Raw genomic sequence first — 20,048 nt, 5'->3', positions numbered from 1 at the left:
TATTGCCTAGATGCTGCAATGTTTTATTTTTCCTTTATGCCAAACATAACAAAACAATGATATAAACTGCTTTAGCAAAAGACAAAATAACGGCTTATAAATGGTGTTTAAATATGCATTCATTTTAATCTACTGAACAAATATTGGGATAACTCCAAATCGCATGAAAGGGTGTAATTGCAGCATGAGTTAAATCTTGAAGCCTAGACTTGTCAGCACTTCCAACTTGTTGTTTGACAGTGTTATTTATGTTATTTATATTAGCTAACAGGAAACAACTACTGTGTTCCAACATAATAAATACAATAGAAAAATATTTTATTTGTATTGTTGTATAAAATATTTACAGTCATATAGAATATATAGTTACATTTTAATAGCAATTGTATACATGTCACGAAACCATTTTCCTTATCAAAGATGTAGTTTGTAAACCTCAAATAGCTGTGTATCTGTCCTGTTACAAGTAGATGACTTCAATTAAACAAATATATGAAGGATATTATTCTGATTCATAAAAGTTACAAAATATCAGGTAAATACAGAGAAAACAATAAGCCTCTGAAATAGTCCACATCTGAAATAGTCAGTATTCTTTCTATCCAAATTATACGAAAATGTGAATTCTTCAACATCATGCTTAAACATTACAAAAAATAGAAATACAAACATGGTTGGTACAAGAGAGAAAATGTCAACCTTATTTTTACAAAAGCAAAATTAATAACATGTGTTTTAGTACAAAATAAGACAAAACAATATTCACTAAAACTGATGAAGCAAATAAAATATGCTGGCCTCTTTTCTAAGTATCATGGCAAACAATCTTCAAACCTTTTATTTTGACACAGAATGAAGAATAACTACAGCTCATGAGAAAGCTTTTTGACTTTACAAAGTATAGACCTTGGAACATTAAGAAAAACATGTATTCCCAATGGAAAAATAGTTATATAATCTTAGTTTTAATAAACAAAAAATTTAGCAATCATAACTCTGGTCACATTAGATTATATACTACAGACATGTATCTATCCAAAATACCTATTTTCAAATTTTAATACAATATTTTAATATAAACATCTGTCAATTTTAGACAAAGATAATTCACAAAGTACATGCTACCAGAATGAACTTTGGTAATCAGAAATGTAAAATTTCAAATAACATAAAACAATGTGCTGTTTTTATAAAGAAATAAAAAATTAGCGGGGACACATTCTAGTATATTTTAGGGTATTGAAAGCCTAGCAGACTTAAGGGACAAGGTAAGTTTTTTTTAATCACTTAAAAATCTAGTAGAAGTTTCAAATAAATTATGTTCTTGCTAGCTGCATCCTTTTCTACATAAAAATGCAGTTTCTTTTTCTCCTCTAACTGAATTTTTAAAATCATGCCCTTTTCCTTACATCAATTTAAGCAATCTTTGGACACTAAACAGACTTCCCTAACATTGAACAAGTGGATGCTATTTATTAAGCTTGCTAAAATATTAGATACTTCCTGAAATAATTATATTGACTGAGTTTTCTCCTTGGCCTGGAAGAAGCTGAATTTTTTTTTCCCAGTTGCACTCTTATTTGTTGTCCATCCCCCATTTAAATCCCTCCTGCTCATTTATAATTATACTTACCATTCCTTCTTAAAAACAGATAATACTACCACTAAAGTGCTTCCATTTTCTGTATGTCAACACTACTTAGCAAGAATAGAAGAGGAAAATTAACTTCAGTTTATCTTGGTTGAAAGTGATCACAAACAGTTCCTGAACCTCAAATAGTTTTGGCCACATCTTGTTTGCTGATAAGGACCTCTAATAGTCTCAGTTTGGCTTTTATATGCTTGTATTCATAGTACTCATCTGCCATTGGTATCCTGTCTTCCTTTTGTGGACTTCTGCAAAGCAGAAAATACAGAAAATTCATAATGAATTAAGTCATTAAAAATCCTGTTATAATTCTTACATGAAAAAATACGTGGTAGCAATTTCTTGATTTTTGCATCATATCACTTTACCATCTCTTTACCTTCATTCACTCCCTTTTTCATGTGTTCTTAAGTTTCTATATAATAGTGCATTTTGACAACTTGGAGTTCACAGGTGTTTTGCATATATATGAATCCGTGAAGATATTTAACACTGGGGCAACTGAAAGGATGTGATGAGAAAAACAAAAACCAGAACCTTCAAGTTATTCTCCCATTACTTACCATAGTTCTATGCCTAGGAGAATGTTCACTCTTTATAATGACAGTTATTTAAAAATATCAAAAAAACTATAAAAATTATGTTATAGAAATAATTTATGAATTTATGATAGAGGAAATAAATACAACAACTACCTTATAAACATGAAACATTTCCAAATTTTCTTCAAATGTGTCTCTACTAATGTGTAACAGAATTACTGAGAAGTTTCCTGATTACTTTACGGATGTAAATTGCAATGAGTCTCTCCATATTAGTCCTACCAGACGTATGACAATGCATAGATTTTTATACATATGCATTACAACCACTACATGCTTTTTCCATTTACTTTGAAAAATAATTGGGTACTTCTGTAGTTGAAGCCATTTTCCTTCCCACAAAACTATGTTCCCAGGATATGCTTTCTAAAAGGCAATATTGCCTCAGGGTCTCAGACTTGTCTTCTTTTGGTTGGTAAGATGGTCAGTTGCTTTCAAAATAGTTCCATTCATGACTTGGAAATTTAGGCATGAAAAATATGAATTGAATCACCATAGTTTTTATTGAATATAAAGAAAAATACTATCCAGTAATAGTAAGCTGAACATGGGTAAATAGCATTTAATGTTTTACATGTACCTCTTTCTATTTCCCAATACTGATAAATATCTCTCTTACAAATAAAAATAACTAATCTATAAGGATTCTCTAAGAACATATTTCTCAGCTTGAGTTGTACCACTATACATTGCCCTGTGGTTTCCAGTAAAGAACTCAAAATAGTAGACCAATCTACAGAATTCTTATTAATTTATATAATTTATATAATTCCTTTGCCTCCATTCTGCATTATGAGCTAAACTTATTACTGAGTATCTAAATACTCACCTTAATTTTTGTAAACAGTGATAAGTGAAGAAATAGTCTAATTTACAAGGAAACAATGATCAACATAATTTTCTCTGTTCCTGCATACTAATCCATTTTGACTAACAAGAATATGTTGACTAGAATGAACATTTTTGCTAATTATTTTTTTGAAGTTGGTTTCCCACTTTATAAAACATGGTAAGTTGCTTAGTATAGTTCCTGGCTCATACTTTTTAATAATATATAATACCTATATGACTGTCGTGCCTCTTGTATGGTAAATATTACCAAGAAATCACCATGCCTTCCAATTTCTAGTGAAATCATACCCATGATTATTTTATCATATGGATAGTTAAACCTTCCCAATAAAATGTCTTAAGAAAACAAGATTAAGATTCATATTTCTAGGGGAGGGGGAAAAAAGATTCATAATTTCTTAGCCATTCAACTATTTGATTTTAGTTGTAATATATCACCAATTTTGCATTTAGTTTAAATATACTACCACAAGAAGCATACAACCTCAATGAAATATAAGTATGTCTGAAGTGGGTTTAGGACTCACAGGTGCAGTAGACTACTCTTATGTAGAACATAACTAGCTTCTCTATATAGGAAACTGTATGTCGAGTACCACTGTAGATCCATTAGGCAAGACTACTGGCACTTTGGGAAGTTCTCAAACTCTTTAAAATAGACTCTTGGATTCAAATAACTAAAAATGTAAAAGTAAAATCTGTATGGAAATTTTGTTAAATAAAAAAAATGAAAGTGGAAGAGGAAAACAAATTATGTTTTATATTCTAAATTTAGCAACCACATAACAGTTCTCACTAAATTAAGTAAGAACAACAGAAACAGGAGTTTAGCTGAGCCAATCAACTTGAAAGGGAAATTCTAGTAGAGAACTAGGTGGGTTACATCTGTTATTTTGCCGAATGCCAAATGGTTTTGACTTCATAGGATCAGTCTTAGTGAATGGCCCTGGGGGACTAAGCCCTGGAAATGTTGCTAAGAGGTGAGTAGAACAAGCTTTCAAGTGGTTTTAGAAAACTTTCCTTCTCTATCAGGGCAATCCTGAGACTACTGAAATGAAAGCAGTTTAGGAAAGACATATGCCTAGATGTAGAGGAATACCAAGGAGTTAATATAGCACTAATCCCCACCTTTGCCAGTTAATAACTTTGTGATTTTTGGAAAGTTATACTTTTTAAAAAAAGACTTGCAATCCTATATGATTTGCAATCCGTCATATACCTTCCCCCAAAGTAGCCCAATCATTTCATCTTACGACATGGAAACTGAGGCACAGGATAACTGTCTTGTTTTTGTCTCTTCTAAAAGTAGATCAATAACCCTTATCTCATAATTATTTCATTTTTTTAAGATTTATTTTTATTTATTTATGCATGGATCTAGGCCAGAGGTACAGGGTATGAGAGGATTCACCAGAGACAAAATGGGGAGAATAGGAAGATCTACTGAAATACACTGCTGAAGGGAGCAAAAGGAGAGACAGGAGAGGTCTGCTGTGCCATTTGGGTTAGCTCCCTGGCTAACCCACATTGAACTCATGCTGCAGTGGCTGGTGATAGCTTGATAGCACTGTGACTTAAGCCCTTGTGCCACCAGGGAGGCCCTATCTCATAATTTTTTCAAAAAATTAGAAGAAACTAGCCGAGTGCATCAGAGACTTAGGTTGACATTGAAAAACAAAGGACAAATAGAGGCTATAGCTAAACATTTATCTAAGGGGTAGAAAGAGTACATATGAACTTTTGACCAAATCCTGAAATAAAAAAGTAAGGGACAATCCTGAAGTTTAGAACATATATTTAAAGCAAAGGAAGAACTGTGTACTGAAATAGGAAATAAGTTGTGGAACTAAGTAACCACCAACAAAAATATTATACTGTTTGGAAAATCAAATCGATTTATTAAAGGTTTAGATAAATTAAAAAGTTATCAGGAGATTTATTATGCAAAGTTAGGAATTTCTGTAAGTTATCCATAATTTTTTAAAGTTTGATATTTTATTTGATAGTATAACTTAAGTTATACTACCCACATACTATTTTTATATTCCATAAAAATCTCTAATGAGAATATTACATTAGATAAATCCTAAGACTGAATCACAGTGGAAATGGTATCTTGTATAAAGTCACTGTTACTGCAAAAAAAAATGTAGTCTAAACAATTGTTTCCTTGGAAATGTTAGCCTAAAAAGATCTCTGCCCACACTTACCTTCCTGTTTGTTTAAAAAACTGTTCTTCAAATTCTCGTAAGGCTTTCCGAAGTCTCTTCTTATCAGCCCTAGTTTCTCGGAGATGGTCAAGAAGTACAGGCCTATATCAGGTAAAATATATTTGTCATTACTGAGCTCTGGTGTAACTGATAAGTCATCATGAATAGATTTATCTGCTCAGCAAATCATTTATAATAGTATTCTATCTAAAAGACTAGCTATTGAATAAGTATGAAATACACACACATACACAGCCTGACTATAGGGAAGCATATAAGCAGAGGAAATAAAACAAGCCATAGGAATGAAGAAAGAACAAATTAAGCCCATTATTAACAATGGTGAGGGCAGTGGCATATGAATAGATGAGTAACAGGCATTATGAAGGATACTCATCAGTATTTGTTGAGGCACAAGAGGAAGAGAGTATATTGACAATGGAAAAACGCAGGGGAATAAAATTAAGACTCAAAAGAACCTATAGTTACACTGAAATTCTTCTTACTTTACTAACAGTGAAAAGTCACAATGTTAGAGTAGAAATTTTTATCTGGGAAACTTGTTTATGGTTTGAGAGACTGTAAATGCCTTAAAATTATATATGGGCACTTTCTTTAAAAAAATTCCATTACTTTAGAAAAAAATACAATGCCCCCCCCCAAGTTAATAGCTGCTTTAGAACAACCAATAAATGAATAAATAAATGAAGGGAGGGAGGGATAGAAAGAGAGAGGGAAGAAAGAAAAGGAAAATAGATTGATTTTCTGCACTCTTCTATGAGCTTGAACTGAGGTACCAAATGATTCTACAAGCACATTAAAACTCAACTCACAACTTAGTCCTTGATTTCACCTCATCTATTTGTGAGGATTCTATCCCTGTCTTGAAGCATTCATTCTCCACACTATAATACACATTAAAAGAAAATCTCATAATCTGGCCAGTAATATACAAACCAAAGAAGGCCAAATGATCCAGAGGAATTTCAACTACTAGCTAATGATACTGATAGCAGTAATGCTACTAATGAAAATCCAAATGGCTCCTCCCTGAGAAGCTATTAGGGGCCAAAGGGCAGCTCATTTACTTAAGGGCAAGGGGATTCCCAGTCTAAAGGAACCATCTCACTAAATGGAATAGACCAAAATGATCCCCCTGACAACTCTTAACCCATACAGGATCCCAATTCCTTTGGTAAGCATTTTCAAAGGCCTGCTCTACTTCACACGCTGCCAAGGTTGGGTCCTGCTGAAAAGATAAGTGACGACAGCAAACTGCACATTAGCATTTATGGCATCTTTAGGACCCTCTTGGGAGCCTTGGTTCCTCATGATTTTGTCTTCTCAATTCTCCAGTTAAGAAAACCACTAGATTATACTTTTAGGACTACTGTGATGGATTTTTTTAGTCAAAAAAGCTCTTTTAAATTTCTTTATATATAGTCTCTATATTTTTTTTATTTCTTTATATATCCTTTGAATTTATTTTGTGTGGTACCCCAAACAAAAAGGAGTGAACAGGAGACTCCTCACTTTAGGTTTCACACTCACATGGTGGCCTCATGTAAATTGGACATGGAGAGGGCTGGTTGTTTGATTTCCTTCTTTTCATCTGGTAGCAGGACCCTAACAGGCTCACTCTCGTTAGAGTAGGTGAGGTGGTCAGCAACAGGAAGGTGAGATGTTGGATCCGGCAAAGGTTGTTGACTTCCCTTTGGACACTCTTCATCAGAATCCTCTTCCTCCTGCTTACCACAGGCAGATTTAAATAAAGTCACAAAATACTAAGCACCCCTTGAAGCAAAAACAGGAAGGGGAGTCATAAATAGATACCATGAAAGTATACTTAAGTTTAATACTTCTTTCTTTTTATATGAATATCCTGGCCAAGTGACTGTTTCAATATCTATGGAGTAAGGGTTTATGGAGCTTTTCTATTTCTATATTCCTGTAAGTCATTCTTTATTAAAAGAAGTTTAATTCAATTTCAGTATTCACATTTTCTATTGAAATAAATCTACCTATAATGGTATAAAAACAATGTTGTATTATATCAAGCAACATACTGTCAATTTTCATATGAAAGGAAAAAAACAGACTAGAAAGGTTTGGTTTGATCTAGCTGCATTATAAATTAGACAATACCAAAGTGAAATACATCATTTCTTCTCATCCAAGCTATGACAGCAAATGTTAAAATTGGCTTCAAAATACAATTGTGAAATATTCTCACTATGCAATAGCTTTAATTATCAGCCACTGTTAAGTATAGTACTGGGGTTGAGGGAAACATATTTCCACTTTTAAAAAATAACAACTAGTTTTGCTAGAAGCAGAGATTTCCAAGAAGATTGCTTTATAACTCACAGCACTGCCTCCCTAAAAAATAAAAATAAAGCACAAGTGCAGATTTCTACTTAATATAAGCATTGTGACTTACAATTGTTGGAATAAGGGAAGGTGTTGACAAGATTTGCTTGATAATTCTGTATCGGTCATAAAGAGGCTTTATGAGATTCTTGTCTTGCTTAGTTTCCTGAAAAACATGATATTCATTATTGTTTCTTTCTCAGACAAGAATAAAACATGTCACTATTTTTAGCAGGTTAAAAAAAATGTTTTGAAGCTTCGAAGTAAGGCATTATAATATATAATAAAACAGTAATTAGAGCACATGCCAGTTTTCTTCTAGGAAAAGTTTCTTAAAGGATAGATCCAAGTTTAGAAAGATATTTTTAAAACTGGCTGAAGGAGTTCGTGATGTATAAATGATAATACCATATTCCTCACTTTGTTCTGAAAAAATCCAGTTAATAATCAAGACCTATTGGTATTTCTTCTGGAACATATACATATTTTATAATTATATTTACAAACACCAATCCTATCCCGGTCTTCACCACATGCTTGGGTTTTATACCTGTTTACTAGCTAGCTCTAACTATTTTGAATAAAATAATCAACTCTGAATTCACAATTTCCTACCTAACAAGGTAGTTGGAATTACAAAGTTTGTTCCAACTAAAATATTTCATAATTTCTTATTCCTCCAGTACATTCAATACCCCTCTGCTGTATGACTGGTCCCTAAGCTTTATTTTCAACAGATCACAATATCGTCTGCTTGCTTTGGTTTTCCTTCCTGCTACATGCCCTGTGTTAGTTTTCCATATTATCTACTACACACAACCCCCCTTTCACTCTAGTCCAATAGTTCTCACTTGACAGGTAGTGGAAGGAAAATGGTGGAAAGCTGCACATAGAATAATGACCCTGTTATCTTCTCAAGGTAAATATTCCCAAGTGTGCTAGCCAGCTCTGCCTCCCAAGTCCCCTATTGATAATCTCAAGGGAAGAGAAAATGGCTCCAATATGTATATTTTTAAGCTTCAGAATAATTCCTATGCTACCCTATCCCCATACCAGTTGAGAACCATTCTGTTCCAGTCTGTCTTCCTTTCTCCAAAAATCTCTTATCTTGTTATCTGGCCCTTCATTGTTTTTCTGTGTTTCAATTTCGTCTGTCCAAATAAAGTTGAAGTTTCTTGAGGACACAGATTATGTCAAATTTCTTTGAAGTCTCTCAGTTCACAACATATCCCAAATTTATACGCAAAATGACTCCAATTTTTAACAATTTTCATATAAATTCCACATTCTATAAGCTACAGCGCTCTTATTTTCAGTAGGAAGATCTCTGTAGATGCCTTCTAAGAATTGGTTAAGTAACCTCAAGAGTCTTTTGCTTCTAGCCCGATCATTCCTTAAACATTTTCTTAGTCATGACACCTTTCCATGAAAATTAAGTCCTTTCATGTATCCCAAGGGGATTTAATAGGTAATAGGAAAAAACCCTAAGTTCAGAAAATGTTGAAGTAATGTTTTTTATTGGTGCTTCTATTTCTTAGAAAATACTTCAACAAACAATGCATTTCACTATTATTGGCATCTGTCACAAAAATTTGATTTTTGTGATTTTATTCATTTTTGGTATATTCTCTGGATTCTACCAAAGCTAAATTTAGTCTAAACAAGAAAAACAGAGTAGCCAAAAAACAAGTTAGAATGAGGAATGCCATTATAGAAAATTATCTTCCACAGATGCTAGATGAAAACCAGGGAACATGTACAGTGTTTACATTCATCTTTCACTCTGATGATTTCCTTGTTTTACTCTTAGCATCATTACCAGACTGATACCCAAAGACAGCATTCAATGGTCTTAAGTATAAGACACTGTCAAAACTCTAGTTTCAGAACTGTTTATCCTCAAACAGACTTGGAAGGAAGGCTGCCTGAAAAAGTAGGGGTGAGACCGTGTCCAGGAGCTTTCCTCTACTTATAGGCCTGTGAAGAGAAGCTCTACAAGGCATGCAAAGTCAGCTCATGAAGGATACTGAGTCAAGAGATAGCTGGGCTCTGCTGAATAGGTACCCCAAAACAAAAGGGCAGATATACATTAGACTTTATTGTTCCTCTCCACTTTCTGGTAAAAATCAGTTTTCTGAATTCAACAGCTTTCAATTTCCGAAATGCCTCTTCCCTCCCTAATCCTACATATTGGTAATTGTTTTATATTCAATATATCTAACCTTTGATTTTTGTTATGAGAATGGAGGAAACAAGTACCATGTTGAATAACCTAAAATTGCCAGAGAGAGATCCAGATGACCAACTGATTGACAAGTGTGAAAGATAAACAAGGTACTAAACCTCTAAAAATACTTACTTTTCACTCCTCTATATTCTATGGTATCAGAAGGAGTGAAAATAAAAGGTATCTGAGCAACAGGGGATTGGGCATTTAACATGATTTGATATAATTTGCTGATAGCTTGACATCTTTGCCAAAGGAAAAAGAATCTTGATCCTCTATCTTGCAGGTTATTTGAATCAACAAGGTTTGAAATAGTAGCCTAAAACAACCTAGCTTTCAAGAGGCAGACTGCTTTCTGCTGAGTGGCCAGACTAAGTATATTTCTTCCTTGGAACTGCTCAGAAAATTGTTTGGGGGAAAAACTGCCATATGTCATAGCTTACATTGCCCTCTCCACCAATCCTCATGCCACTGGTCCCATGTATTCTTCCATAGTAAACCACAGAAATTTGAAATAAAATTAACAAACCATTCCCATAAATGTACTCTTCCTGAAAAAGACATAAAAGTGATTCTCTATTCTCTGGGCAGTGAGTGATGAGACTATTAGTTTTTAGTTTTAGGGACTCAAAACCTGCCAGTTGGATCCTATGTTTCCCGTATTGAGGGAGACAGTATATGTGGACTAAATCTATTTGAAATAACTGGTCAGCCAAACAGCATGAAAGTCTGTAATGAATATCATCATACAAAACAACTGCTGAAAAGAATGGTTTGGTCAGTTTAGACTTCCAAGCAGGGATTAATAATGGCCTTGAAACCAGAGACATGAATTCAGATAATTACCTTCAAAGTTTACAAGCCATTTTTGACATAGGAAATGGTGTAATCTCTGAAGCTTGGATTTTTTTTTTTAAGATTGACTTATTTTATGTATACAAGAGCTGGGGTACAGGCCAGAGGTGCAGGGGTGGTGGTGAAAGGATTCACCATAGACAGAGTGGGGGGCAGAACAGGCAGATTGACTGAAAATACACTGCTGAAGGGAGCAGCAGGCTAAACAGGAGGAGAGGTCTGCTGCACAATGTGGGTCAGCTCCCTGGCCGGGGATCCAACTTGTGCTGCAGTGGCTGTGGATAGCTTCATAATACTGAGACTTAACCCCTTGTGTCACCAGGGAGGCCGTGAAGCTTGGATGAGGATAAATTTTAATGTTACCATATGTAAGTATCCCACACAAAGTCAGGAGTACTTGAGGTTATTTAGCTATCAAACTGGTTAACTTGAGATTACTATCAATGTATAACACTAATAACAGAATGCCATGGTGCTACTACAGAATATTTTTTTTTTTTTTAATGAGAAGCTCCCTGGTGGTACAGGGGTTAAAGTCTCAGCACCATCAAGCTTTCGCCAGGCACTGCTGCATGAGTTAAATCCCAGGCCAGGGAGCTAACCCACATGGCGCAGCAGACCTCTCCTGTCTTGCCTACTACTTCCCTCAGCAGTGCATTTCAGCAGATCTGCATGTTCTGCTCCCCACTGTCTCTGGTGAATCTTCTCACCCCTTGCACCTCTGGCCTAGATCCCTATTCTTGTATGCATAAATAAAAAAAAATTTAAAAATGAGACATTATTTTTTGATATAAAAAACTATCCAAATATAAAAAGTGAAAAAATGATACATAATTGCAGAAACTGCTATCATTTACTTAAAGGAGGCAGTTAAGCATGTGTATTAATACTTTCCTATATATGCTTTATTTAGAAATTCCAAAAGGGGCCTCTCCTGATGGTGCAGCGGTTGAGTGCTGGGCTGCCTGCAGCCTCTGCAGCGCCAGTTCAATCCCCGGCCACCGGTGAGGGTCCCACATGGCGCAACAGACCTCTCCTGCTGTGCCCGCTGCTCCCCTTAGCAGTGTATTTCTTCATCTGCCTGTTCTGTTCCCCGCTCTGGCTCTGGTGAATTCTCTCACCCTCCCGTGCTTCTGACTGTACCCAGTGCTTGTATAAATAAATAAATAAAATCTTAAAAAAAAAAAAAAGAAATTCCAAAGGACACATAAATCATTAATATAATAGTTACCTGCTAGTGAATGGGAGAGCTTAGAGATGGATCTGCCAGATGAGGTTAAGGAGTCTTTTTACTGCCTTTTGCATTTTCTTATTAAACTATATGAGAAATTATCGCCTATTCAAACTAAATCTTTTTTCTTTAAAAAAAAGGGATAAGTAAGCAGAAGAATATAAAAGGATTTTTCTTTCAGTACTCTTACTTAAAAGTCTTTCTTCAACACAAACAACTCACTATTCAGTTATTAAATTTTTATTTGATATAAAAAGATAAAATGGGTAATTTTGCCTTTTAAAAAACTTGCTTCCCTCCTCAAAGATCCTACAGTTGGTGAAGGACTAGAAGTAAGTGCCATTACTCACCCACTTGTTAATTTATGTTGTGCACCTGACTCCAAACTACAGTTCCTAGAAAGGGCAAAAACATGGGTGTATGTTCCAGTGCTAATTTGGGATTTTTAAGAGAAAAGAGGACACAGATAGCTACTACAATCAGGGGATGATTCATTCATTTCCAGTGCTCTATGGATATTCCTGTGACCCAGTAATGATTATTTTCAAAAATCATCCATAGATGAGAGAAGAAAATTGCTCAGTAGCAATATCTGAACTGAGAAGGCACTGCTGTCAGATTTATCAGATTTAATATGATTTCTGACTAAATATCAAATGCAAATATTTCAGAAAGTCATAATAAAAGTCTCTCTAGAAAAGAACGAATTCTTCATTCCGGAAGTTTTAATATTTAATGAATCTTCAGCAGTAAAGCAAGGACCCCAAATGGATATCATCTGTCAATTTGAGTTTAAAGAAATGCGACCTAATAAGATCATCTCACATGCTAATGAGCTCACTGGGGAGCCAGGAATAATATGGCTCTTTTGGAAATTTACACTCCTCATTGATTCTGTTGTGATTTCTGGAATCCCTCTTAAGACTCATCTTATATCCACTTCATGGTTTCCTCTGTTAAGCTCTCTGAGGAATAATACTGCAGCTTTAGGTACTGAGGCCTGCATTTCTACTTTAGATGCTGTCTATTTAAAGGCTTTAACTTCAGCCTCCTAGAGAAATACTAAGTTTATTTGAAGGAGTTTCTGACACTTATTAAACAGTTCAACAAATACTTCATCTAAAACACAGTTGGCAGTTATATAAAGATGACTTCTAAAGAATGCAATTTGTCTCTGATCTCCAGACACTGGTTTTTATATTCCTATTTGATTCAGATGCCTCATTAGAGTGACCAACTATGCCAGTTTCCTCAGGAATAAGGCATTTTAGAAGACATTGAATTTTCAGTGATAAAACCAGAAAAGCCCAGAGAAAGTAGAATAGTCAGTCACCCTATTCCTCAAAGATCCTGAAATTAACAGACCTTCTGAGTTTTTAGCCCCGACATCTGCTCATCTAGTGTTACCCATCTCAGTAAATGTTTCCTCATTATTTTAGATTCTCCCTGTCCTCCCATTCAATGATTCAGTCCTTTGATTCTATATCTAAAATATACTTTGCATATGTCTACTTCTTTCCATTTCCCAGCTGGTCATTTCATCATCTCTTTTCCACTTTTTTTCCTTATGATTTATTCTCCATACAACCTTTTAAATGTAAATCACACCATGTCACTTTCTTGCTTATAATACTTCCATGGACTAAAGCCTCTGTGTGATGGGCCCCAAGGTATCTTCCTGACTTCATCTCCTGCCATCCTATGCTCCAGCCCTTAGACTTCCAAGTACATATAAGCTCTTCCTTAAAGACCTTTATACTTGCAGTTCATCTGTCTAGAATGCTCTTTGCTGTTCTCTTGGCCTACTGATTCTTCTTCATATATGTCACCTTATCAGCCTTCCTAATAACCCTAAAGAAAGTAGAAACCACATCCATCACTTTAATTCTTTGTATAGTACTTACTAAATTCTCTGAAGATTTTATTTATTAAGCTGTTTGTTGTATCCCCTCTCCCATGAGGGCAGTAACTCCCATGACTTCTCTATCTTATTTTTTGTATCCAGCATGTATCATAGGTTATAATATAAAGTAGCTGCTTAAATCATTTTGCAAATGAATGCCCACCAATCACCAGGCATCTCACTTTACTGTCATAATAATTATATAAGTAGATATGATCTATGTTTTATATATGAGAAAATTGAATCTCAAGCATTAATTCACTTGCCAAGTATACCGGGTTAGACAGCGGCACATTCAAGTGCTCAGTGCTGCTCTAAGTCTTACACCAATCCCAAGTGATTCCTCACTGTCCTTGTCTATTGACTAAAACATAGAATTAGGTTTTCGGTACTGGCCCTTGGGCATTATAATCAAAGTAGCTATAAAATATAGGAAATACAGCAGGATGGAAAAACCACAGTGTGCCATATGTGTGTGTGTGCATGCGCACATATGCACACTCATACATAGAAGTTATCCACTTACCCACTGGCTTTCACAAAAGTCCAGAATCTTTCAGAGGGGGAGGGGTGAATTGATCAAGTGAATAAAAATCTTATATTTACTCATCACAATGAATATTGACTATTTTCAAATCTAAAGATATTTCATAATGATGGCCAAGGACCTATTTCTACGTATACACAAATCCCAATGTAAATGACCAGTCCATGAGGCTATGAGCCTTTTATGAATTGACATATGTTGCTGCTAAGACCAGAAAATGTACAATAGAACAAGGGAAAGCAGCATTCTCCCTAAGAAAATTTCACCCCAAAGTTAAATATACTCATTTGTCTATTCATCCAGCAAACATTTATTCAGTATCTACTATGTACAGTCACTGCAAGATGATGTGCAACAAATAATCCTTCCACTCAAGAAATTTAAAGTATAGCATGAGATGGAAAATGGCATACAGCAGAGGGCAATGATAGGTTAACTACAACTCTTATTTCAGGCAAGCATACCACTCTTGCCTGGTCACTTACAGGATTACAAGGAGGTATTCTTCACGTAAGTGAAATATAAGGACAAGTATATGCAAGATGGAGGCTCACCAGGTACAGATTAATTGCCCTCACCTTCCTCCTTGTAAAATATAATATTTTCTTTGTGATCAGGGCTTATATATCTAAAATGCCTACTGACAACTCTTTCTGGGTGTCATGCAGATTTCAAAACAAAGATGTGTAAAGCTGAAGTTTTTACTTAATACTCTTCAAGAAACCCTATCTCTCTATTCTTGTCATATAAAATACTAGGCTAACTTCATTACTATTTAAACTTTAACCTTGCTTTATTATTTTTATTAAAATATATGGTAAAATAGGCTTGTAATGCTAGTCCTAATTCATTTACTAATTTATGGGATGAAAATGGGGGGAAAAGAATATGACATACCCTATTATCTTTGCCATTTGCTTCCCATCAATAGATCACACTAACCCCTAGAATGGCAACATAGCCTAGAATCGTGAGGCAATACCCCCAGGTCATGAATAACAGACCACTATGAACTAATGTGATGGAAATTTCAGAGCCAGTATCCTAAAGATGTGTATGTCACACCAGATTACTCTGACAAATTGGTCAAAACCACAATCTCTGGCAGTGTGTGGAGTATTGGGCCCTCTGGTGAGGTACCTTAGAATCCTCCTGACAGGGAAGCTGTTCTCTCTTCTTCATGCATGTCAACACCATGTCTGCAGTCTCCTCTCCAGAGGAGTTTGGCTCAGAGCCCACAGCTTCAGGCTTCCCATTCTCTCTGGGCACTGTGGGTTGCTCACAGGATAGGTTTCTAGGTGGGCCTTTGGCAGCACTCCCTTGTTCTTCTGACAGCTTCAGCTTTAGTTCTAGGAGAAAGGCATGAGTTACATGAGCATGAAGAATTCACTGATCTTAGTACAAGCAGAGAATTATTCCTTTCAGGAATCCTCTCCCCTGAGGTCAAGTCAGTAGAAATGAACACAGCTAATGATGACTTTCCATGGGGCAATGGCAGCCTTAGTAACCAGGATAAACAGGTGTGGAAACAGAGGCTCTAGAGGCTGAGGATCATGGAGGAGGAGGATCATGTGTGGGAGTAACTCAGTGGTTAAGATTTTGGAGCAGAAATTATGGAGGAAGACCACTGCTACCTGGCACTGAAATTTCCACCGCAACCAGAAAGTCTACCCTCAAAGATTCATTCACTTGAGCTTTGAAAGTTTTGCAGTCTTTAGGAGCCTCTGTGAAAAGGCAAGTACTTCTGAGAAAATACAGGAAGAATAGGAAAGAGGAGATAGGAAAGCTAGTCCCAATTGGACAGATTTCACAATTTTGTCTAATGCCAGTTTTTAAAATCCAAGATTAAGCATTATTGCAATTTGACTTTATAGAAGCCAACAAAATTAAAAATAAAAAAGTCATTGGGGACTTTTAAGGGAATTACATTTCAGAATATGCTAGGGCACTGGTCATTTGAGTGAAATAATTTATACATTGGTGTGATATTTAAACACTGCTCATTTTATAAACCTGCTACATCATTACAAAGCTATACCAGTGAATTAACATTCCCTTCCAGTTCCTTAATCATCATCCTTCTAGAAATGTGGAAAAACTCCCAAGTCTCTATGTACATAGAGATATACTGAAATGTGAGTTTGGAGAGAGGAAAATAAATTTTTATTGGTAAGCAACCAGTCTTTTTAATTGAGCTTCTGAGTTAATTAATCTCCAGAAGAGAAGTAACCCTGGATTAGGAGGCAAAAGATGGAGTTTTATATCTAGATCACCACCTCCTAGTTATGTAATCTTTCCCTCTGTCTGGGCATAAGTCCTCATCTATGTGATGGGGTACATGGAGTATTAAATGATTGCTCAGGCCACTTCTGTTTTTGACATCCAAGAATCCAGAACCCAGGGAAATTAATGCTCCACTTGTTGAAATGTTCCTGATGCTGTAGTGAATCATTCCACTGGCAAGTTGGGAGTTCCTCAATCCTTTTCTTCAAAAGTTTACTAAATAATGAAGGGAACCCAGGATCCTTTATATCAAAATGGGACCTCCAATCTAGGCAGAAAATAGTGCTAAAAGGGACACATGTGGCAAAGAATCAAATACTCTAGAGAACATTATCATTATTTTAACTGCTCTCTTCCTTAGAAAAGGCATTTACCTTTGAGTTGTTTACGACCTTTAGCTAAATCATTCATCCATTTCAGGACTTCAGGATCAGATGTCTTGTCAACATGTGAAGGCTGTAAAGGGAAGAAACGTGGGGGTGGAAGAGAGAAAAGGAGAGAGAGAATAAAGTAAAAACAAAAGTGTAACAATCAAAGCACACAAAGATAATTCAGGCACATATATAACTTGGAGAGAAATTCAAGCATTAAAACCCCAGCTGATGTAGATGCTTCTGAAAAATAGAGCAAATATTCTTGACCACCTCCCCACTGTCATCTTGTCATGGGCAATGTTTATAAACACAACAGGCAAACAGCATTTTTAACATAGCCCTGACTATGCTAGTGCCCCCAAAGCCTAAACCTCATTGACCTTTGAGCACCTCACACCTCATTTCCAGGACATTCTTGGCATTAGTGTAGATGACTGCACTGATATGAACCTGCACTTGCTCCCTTGCCTCTGCTCACATATAAGGTTTATGACCATAACCTGTCTGGGGAAAACTGGAAGATTAATTCCTATCGTCATATCCTCCAAACTAAAGAAAGGCTATCCCAGGATCTTGAAAATGTGACAGAACTCAGTATGTCAGGGGAATACCCAGATCTCCTTGCACTGTTTCAATACCCTACTGGATTAGCATTAAAATAAAACTTAATCATGTGTGTGACCTTAGGCATGTTATTTAGCTTCTCTCTCTCCGTCTCATCTATCAAGTGAAGACTGTAATATAGCAACTCCCAGTGTGAGATAAATTAATATATGTAAAACATCGAAAAGCAGTCCACACACATGCTAAACACTCTAGATGTATTAGCTAGAAAAACAAATATTATTGTTATTTTTACTGGCAGTACAGAAGATCGTAGTAGTGTAGTATACAAAGGAATATTGATTATGTCTACACTGACAACAGATGTGGAAGGGTATGTAGGTTCTGTCAAGTAGTTAATTACACTTGACTATAGCAATAAGAATATATAATTTTTATTTTAGAAGGACATGACTGCTCACATAAATGTTTCACCTTGATTTCTGTATTTATTCTCAGAGCATAAAAGTAGATTTTCTATTGAAAAAAAAAAAAAAAAAACCTAGGAACAAGTGGCAAGTATATCCCCATAAATCAGTAACAAACTTTCTTAAATGAATCAAGGCCACATTAGTGCAGGTTCAAGAAAACTACTGATTCCTTTGAATTGAGCATACTCTATAGTGTATGCTCAAGATGATATGATTATAAACATTATAATAACAGCCAGAAAATGTGTGCTTTGTTAGTGACCAAGTCCAGTGGCTCTGCCACATTTCTTTCAAGATCCTGTAAATTCATATGATGTCAGCAGGTTGTTAGTGAGAAAGAGGAATAGGAAGAGGAATGTGTTCCTCTCAAGTTCAAAACAAAATGTAGTGTTTATATGAAAGGATTTTTAATTGCCCTTGGGATTAGATTTGTTTATTGTGAAGCATAAGGCAAGGTTCCGTTGCTTCTAGAGTGATATAAAAACAATACATTTTAAAATTCTGATGGAAAAGAAGAATGAAGGAAAATAAAGAGTGCTCTTTGTCCTAGAGGCACTCAGACAAAATATTATGATTTCCACTAGGGAAACCCTCATTTCAAGAATGCGGACAGTGACACATGGGTGTGCCTCCCAAACAGCTAGCCTGGGCCTACCCAGGGGATGCTGGAATGACGGACACACTATGCGTGGTCTGGTCTACTACTCTGGCTCTTGGTAACAGTCTTGTTATATGGACAGTCAGTGTTTTACATTTGGTCTCTCAAAATCATCACAGAATTCTCTGCTCTGATCTGAAAATAAATCTTGTTCTCTGGAATACATCTTTTTCACTGGATATATGCCACATGTCATATATCATACCATCTTTTGAAATACTGTTTTAGAAAAATACCCAAACTGAGATCCTAATCCTATGAGTACCAATGAAATTCATCTTCACCATTGCCAATATGACTTAGGAGAAATTTAAGGCTGAATTTTATGAAGTGATTTTTTTTTATTTCCCTACTCTTAGGGGAGTTTTCAAACAAGGTTAAGTCCAGCTCACAAGGATGGCAGCTCTCAAGCCACATGAAAAGTTTTCATATACTAGCTATGGATCTTCAAGCTTTATAACTTCAGAACAGAAATATTTCTGTTTAATAGACCCCAAGGGCCACACACCCATAAATTACAGTGTAGATTTTGTTCAGTGCAGTAAAAATGGGCGCCTGAGTCACATAACCGATGGCAAAACTGGACCAAATTTATGGTACGCCACAAAGATTTCTTGATTAGGAATGAAAAGACCCGAGTTGTTTTCTTAGCTAAATGATCCTTTGCTGTATGATCCTAATGAAGTCACTTCCCTTCTTTGGGCCTCAGTTTCTCTCATGGTCAAAAAAGAAATAAGACTGGCTGATCCCTTCCAATTATAACATTCTCTAATTCCATGAATTGGGCCATCTCACTTTTCAATGTCCATTAATCTAACTATAGTTAAATATAAAATCAATTGTATGGAAAAACATGGTTTGGACAGAAATGTGAAGTGGTTGCATTCAAAAACAGAGGGAAAGAGGTAAGTAGTACATAAGCATCAGATTATCACAGAGGCCCAGATGGAGTATGGATTCAAAAATTAGCAGTGGGTGCCATTAGTTCCACAGTTAGGCTGCCAGGAAGGAGAGTCTTATACATAATAACCAATTAAAGGTCACTGGCATATCAAACCTCTAACCACAGCCTGGCACTCTGACAGGAAGGGCAAGGGGAAGCCCAGTTTCCTGAAACACAGAAGGTTCTGATCACACCAGACTTTTATACATTCTGAGGCTGCAGTGACCATGAAGCTTTCTTCCCCTGTTGTTCCTGAATCCATTTGTCTACATGTATGAGTGTTTCAGTGTGCGGGCATGTGTCTGCTCTGG

At 35.7% G+C, this 20,048-nt stretch overlaps 1 protein-coding gene across 4 annotated transcripts in view; it reads right to left on the bottom strand.

Moving 5' to 3' along the window:
* Window positions 1-1,772: 1,772 nt before the first annotated feature.
* FAM13C (family with sequence similarity 13 member C) overlaps window positions 1,773-20,048 on the bottom strand; it is a gene marked incomplete at both ends in the record, with an annotated part of 113,303 nt that continues 95,027 nt past the window's right edge. For 2 of the 4 annotated variants that reach the window (XM_084246291.1, XM_084246293.1), the window contains 6 exons: window positions 1,773-1,896; window positions 5,313-5,414; window positions 6,864-7,060; window positions 7,753-7,848; window positions 15,586-15,794; window positions 17,103-17,184. In XM_084246291.1, coding sequence (XP_084102417.1) covers window positions 1,773-1,896; window positions 5,313-5,414; window positions 6,864-7,060; window positions 7,753-7,848; window positions 15,586-15,794; window positions 17,103-17,184 — 810 coding nt within the window. The remainder of the gene's footprint in view (window positions 1,897-5,312; window positions 5,415-6,863; window positions 7,061-7,752; window positions 7,849-15,585; window positions 15,795-17,102; window positions 17,185-20,048) is intronic. The other 2 variants (XM_084246292.1, XM_084246294.1) reach the window with 2 other exon arrangements.

Source organism: Talpa europaea (assembly GCF_964194135.1).
Source record: "Talpa europaea genome assembly, chromosome: 10".
Classification (NCBI taxonomy): Eukaryota; Metazoa; Chordata; class Mammalia; order Eulipotyphla; family Talpidae; genus Talpa; species Talpa europaea.
Note: the sequence above shows the minus strand (reverse complement) of the source record. Positions and strands in the feature narration are given on the sequence as shown.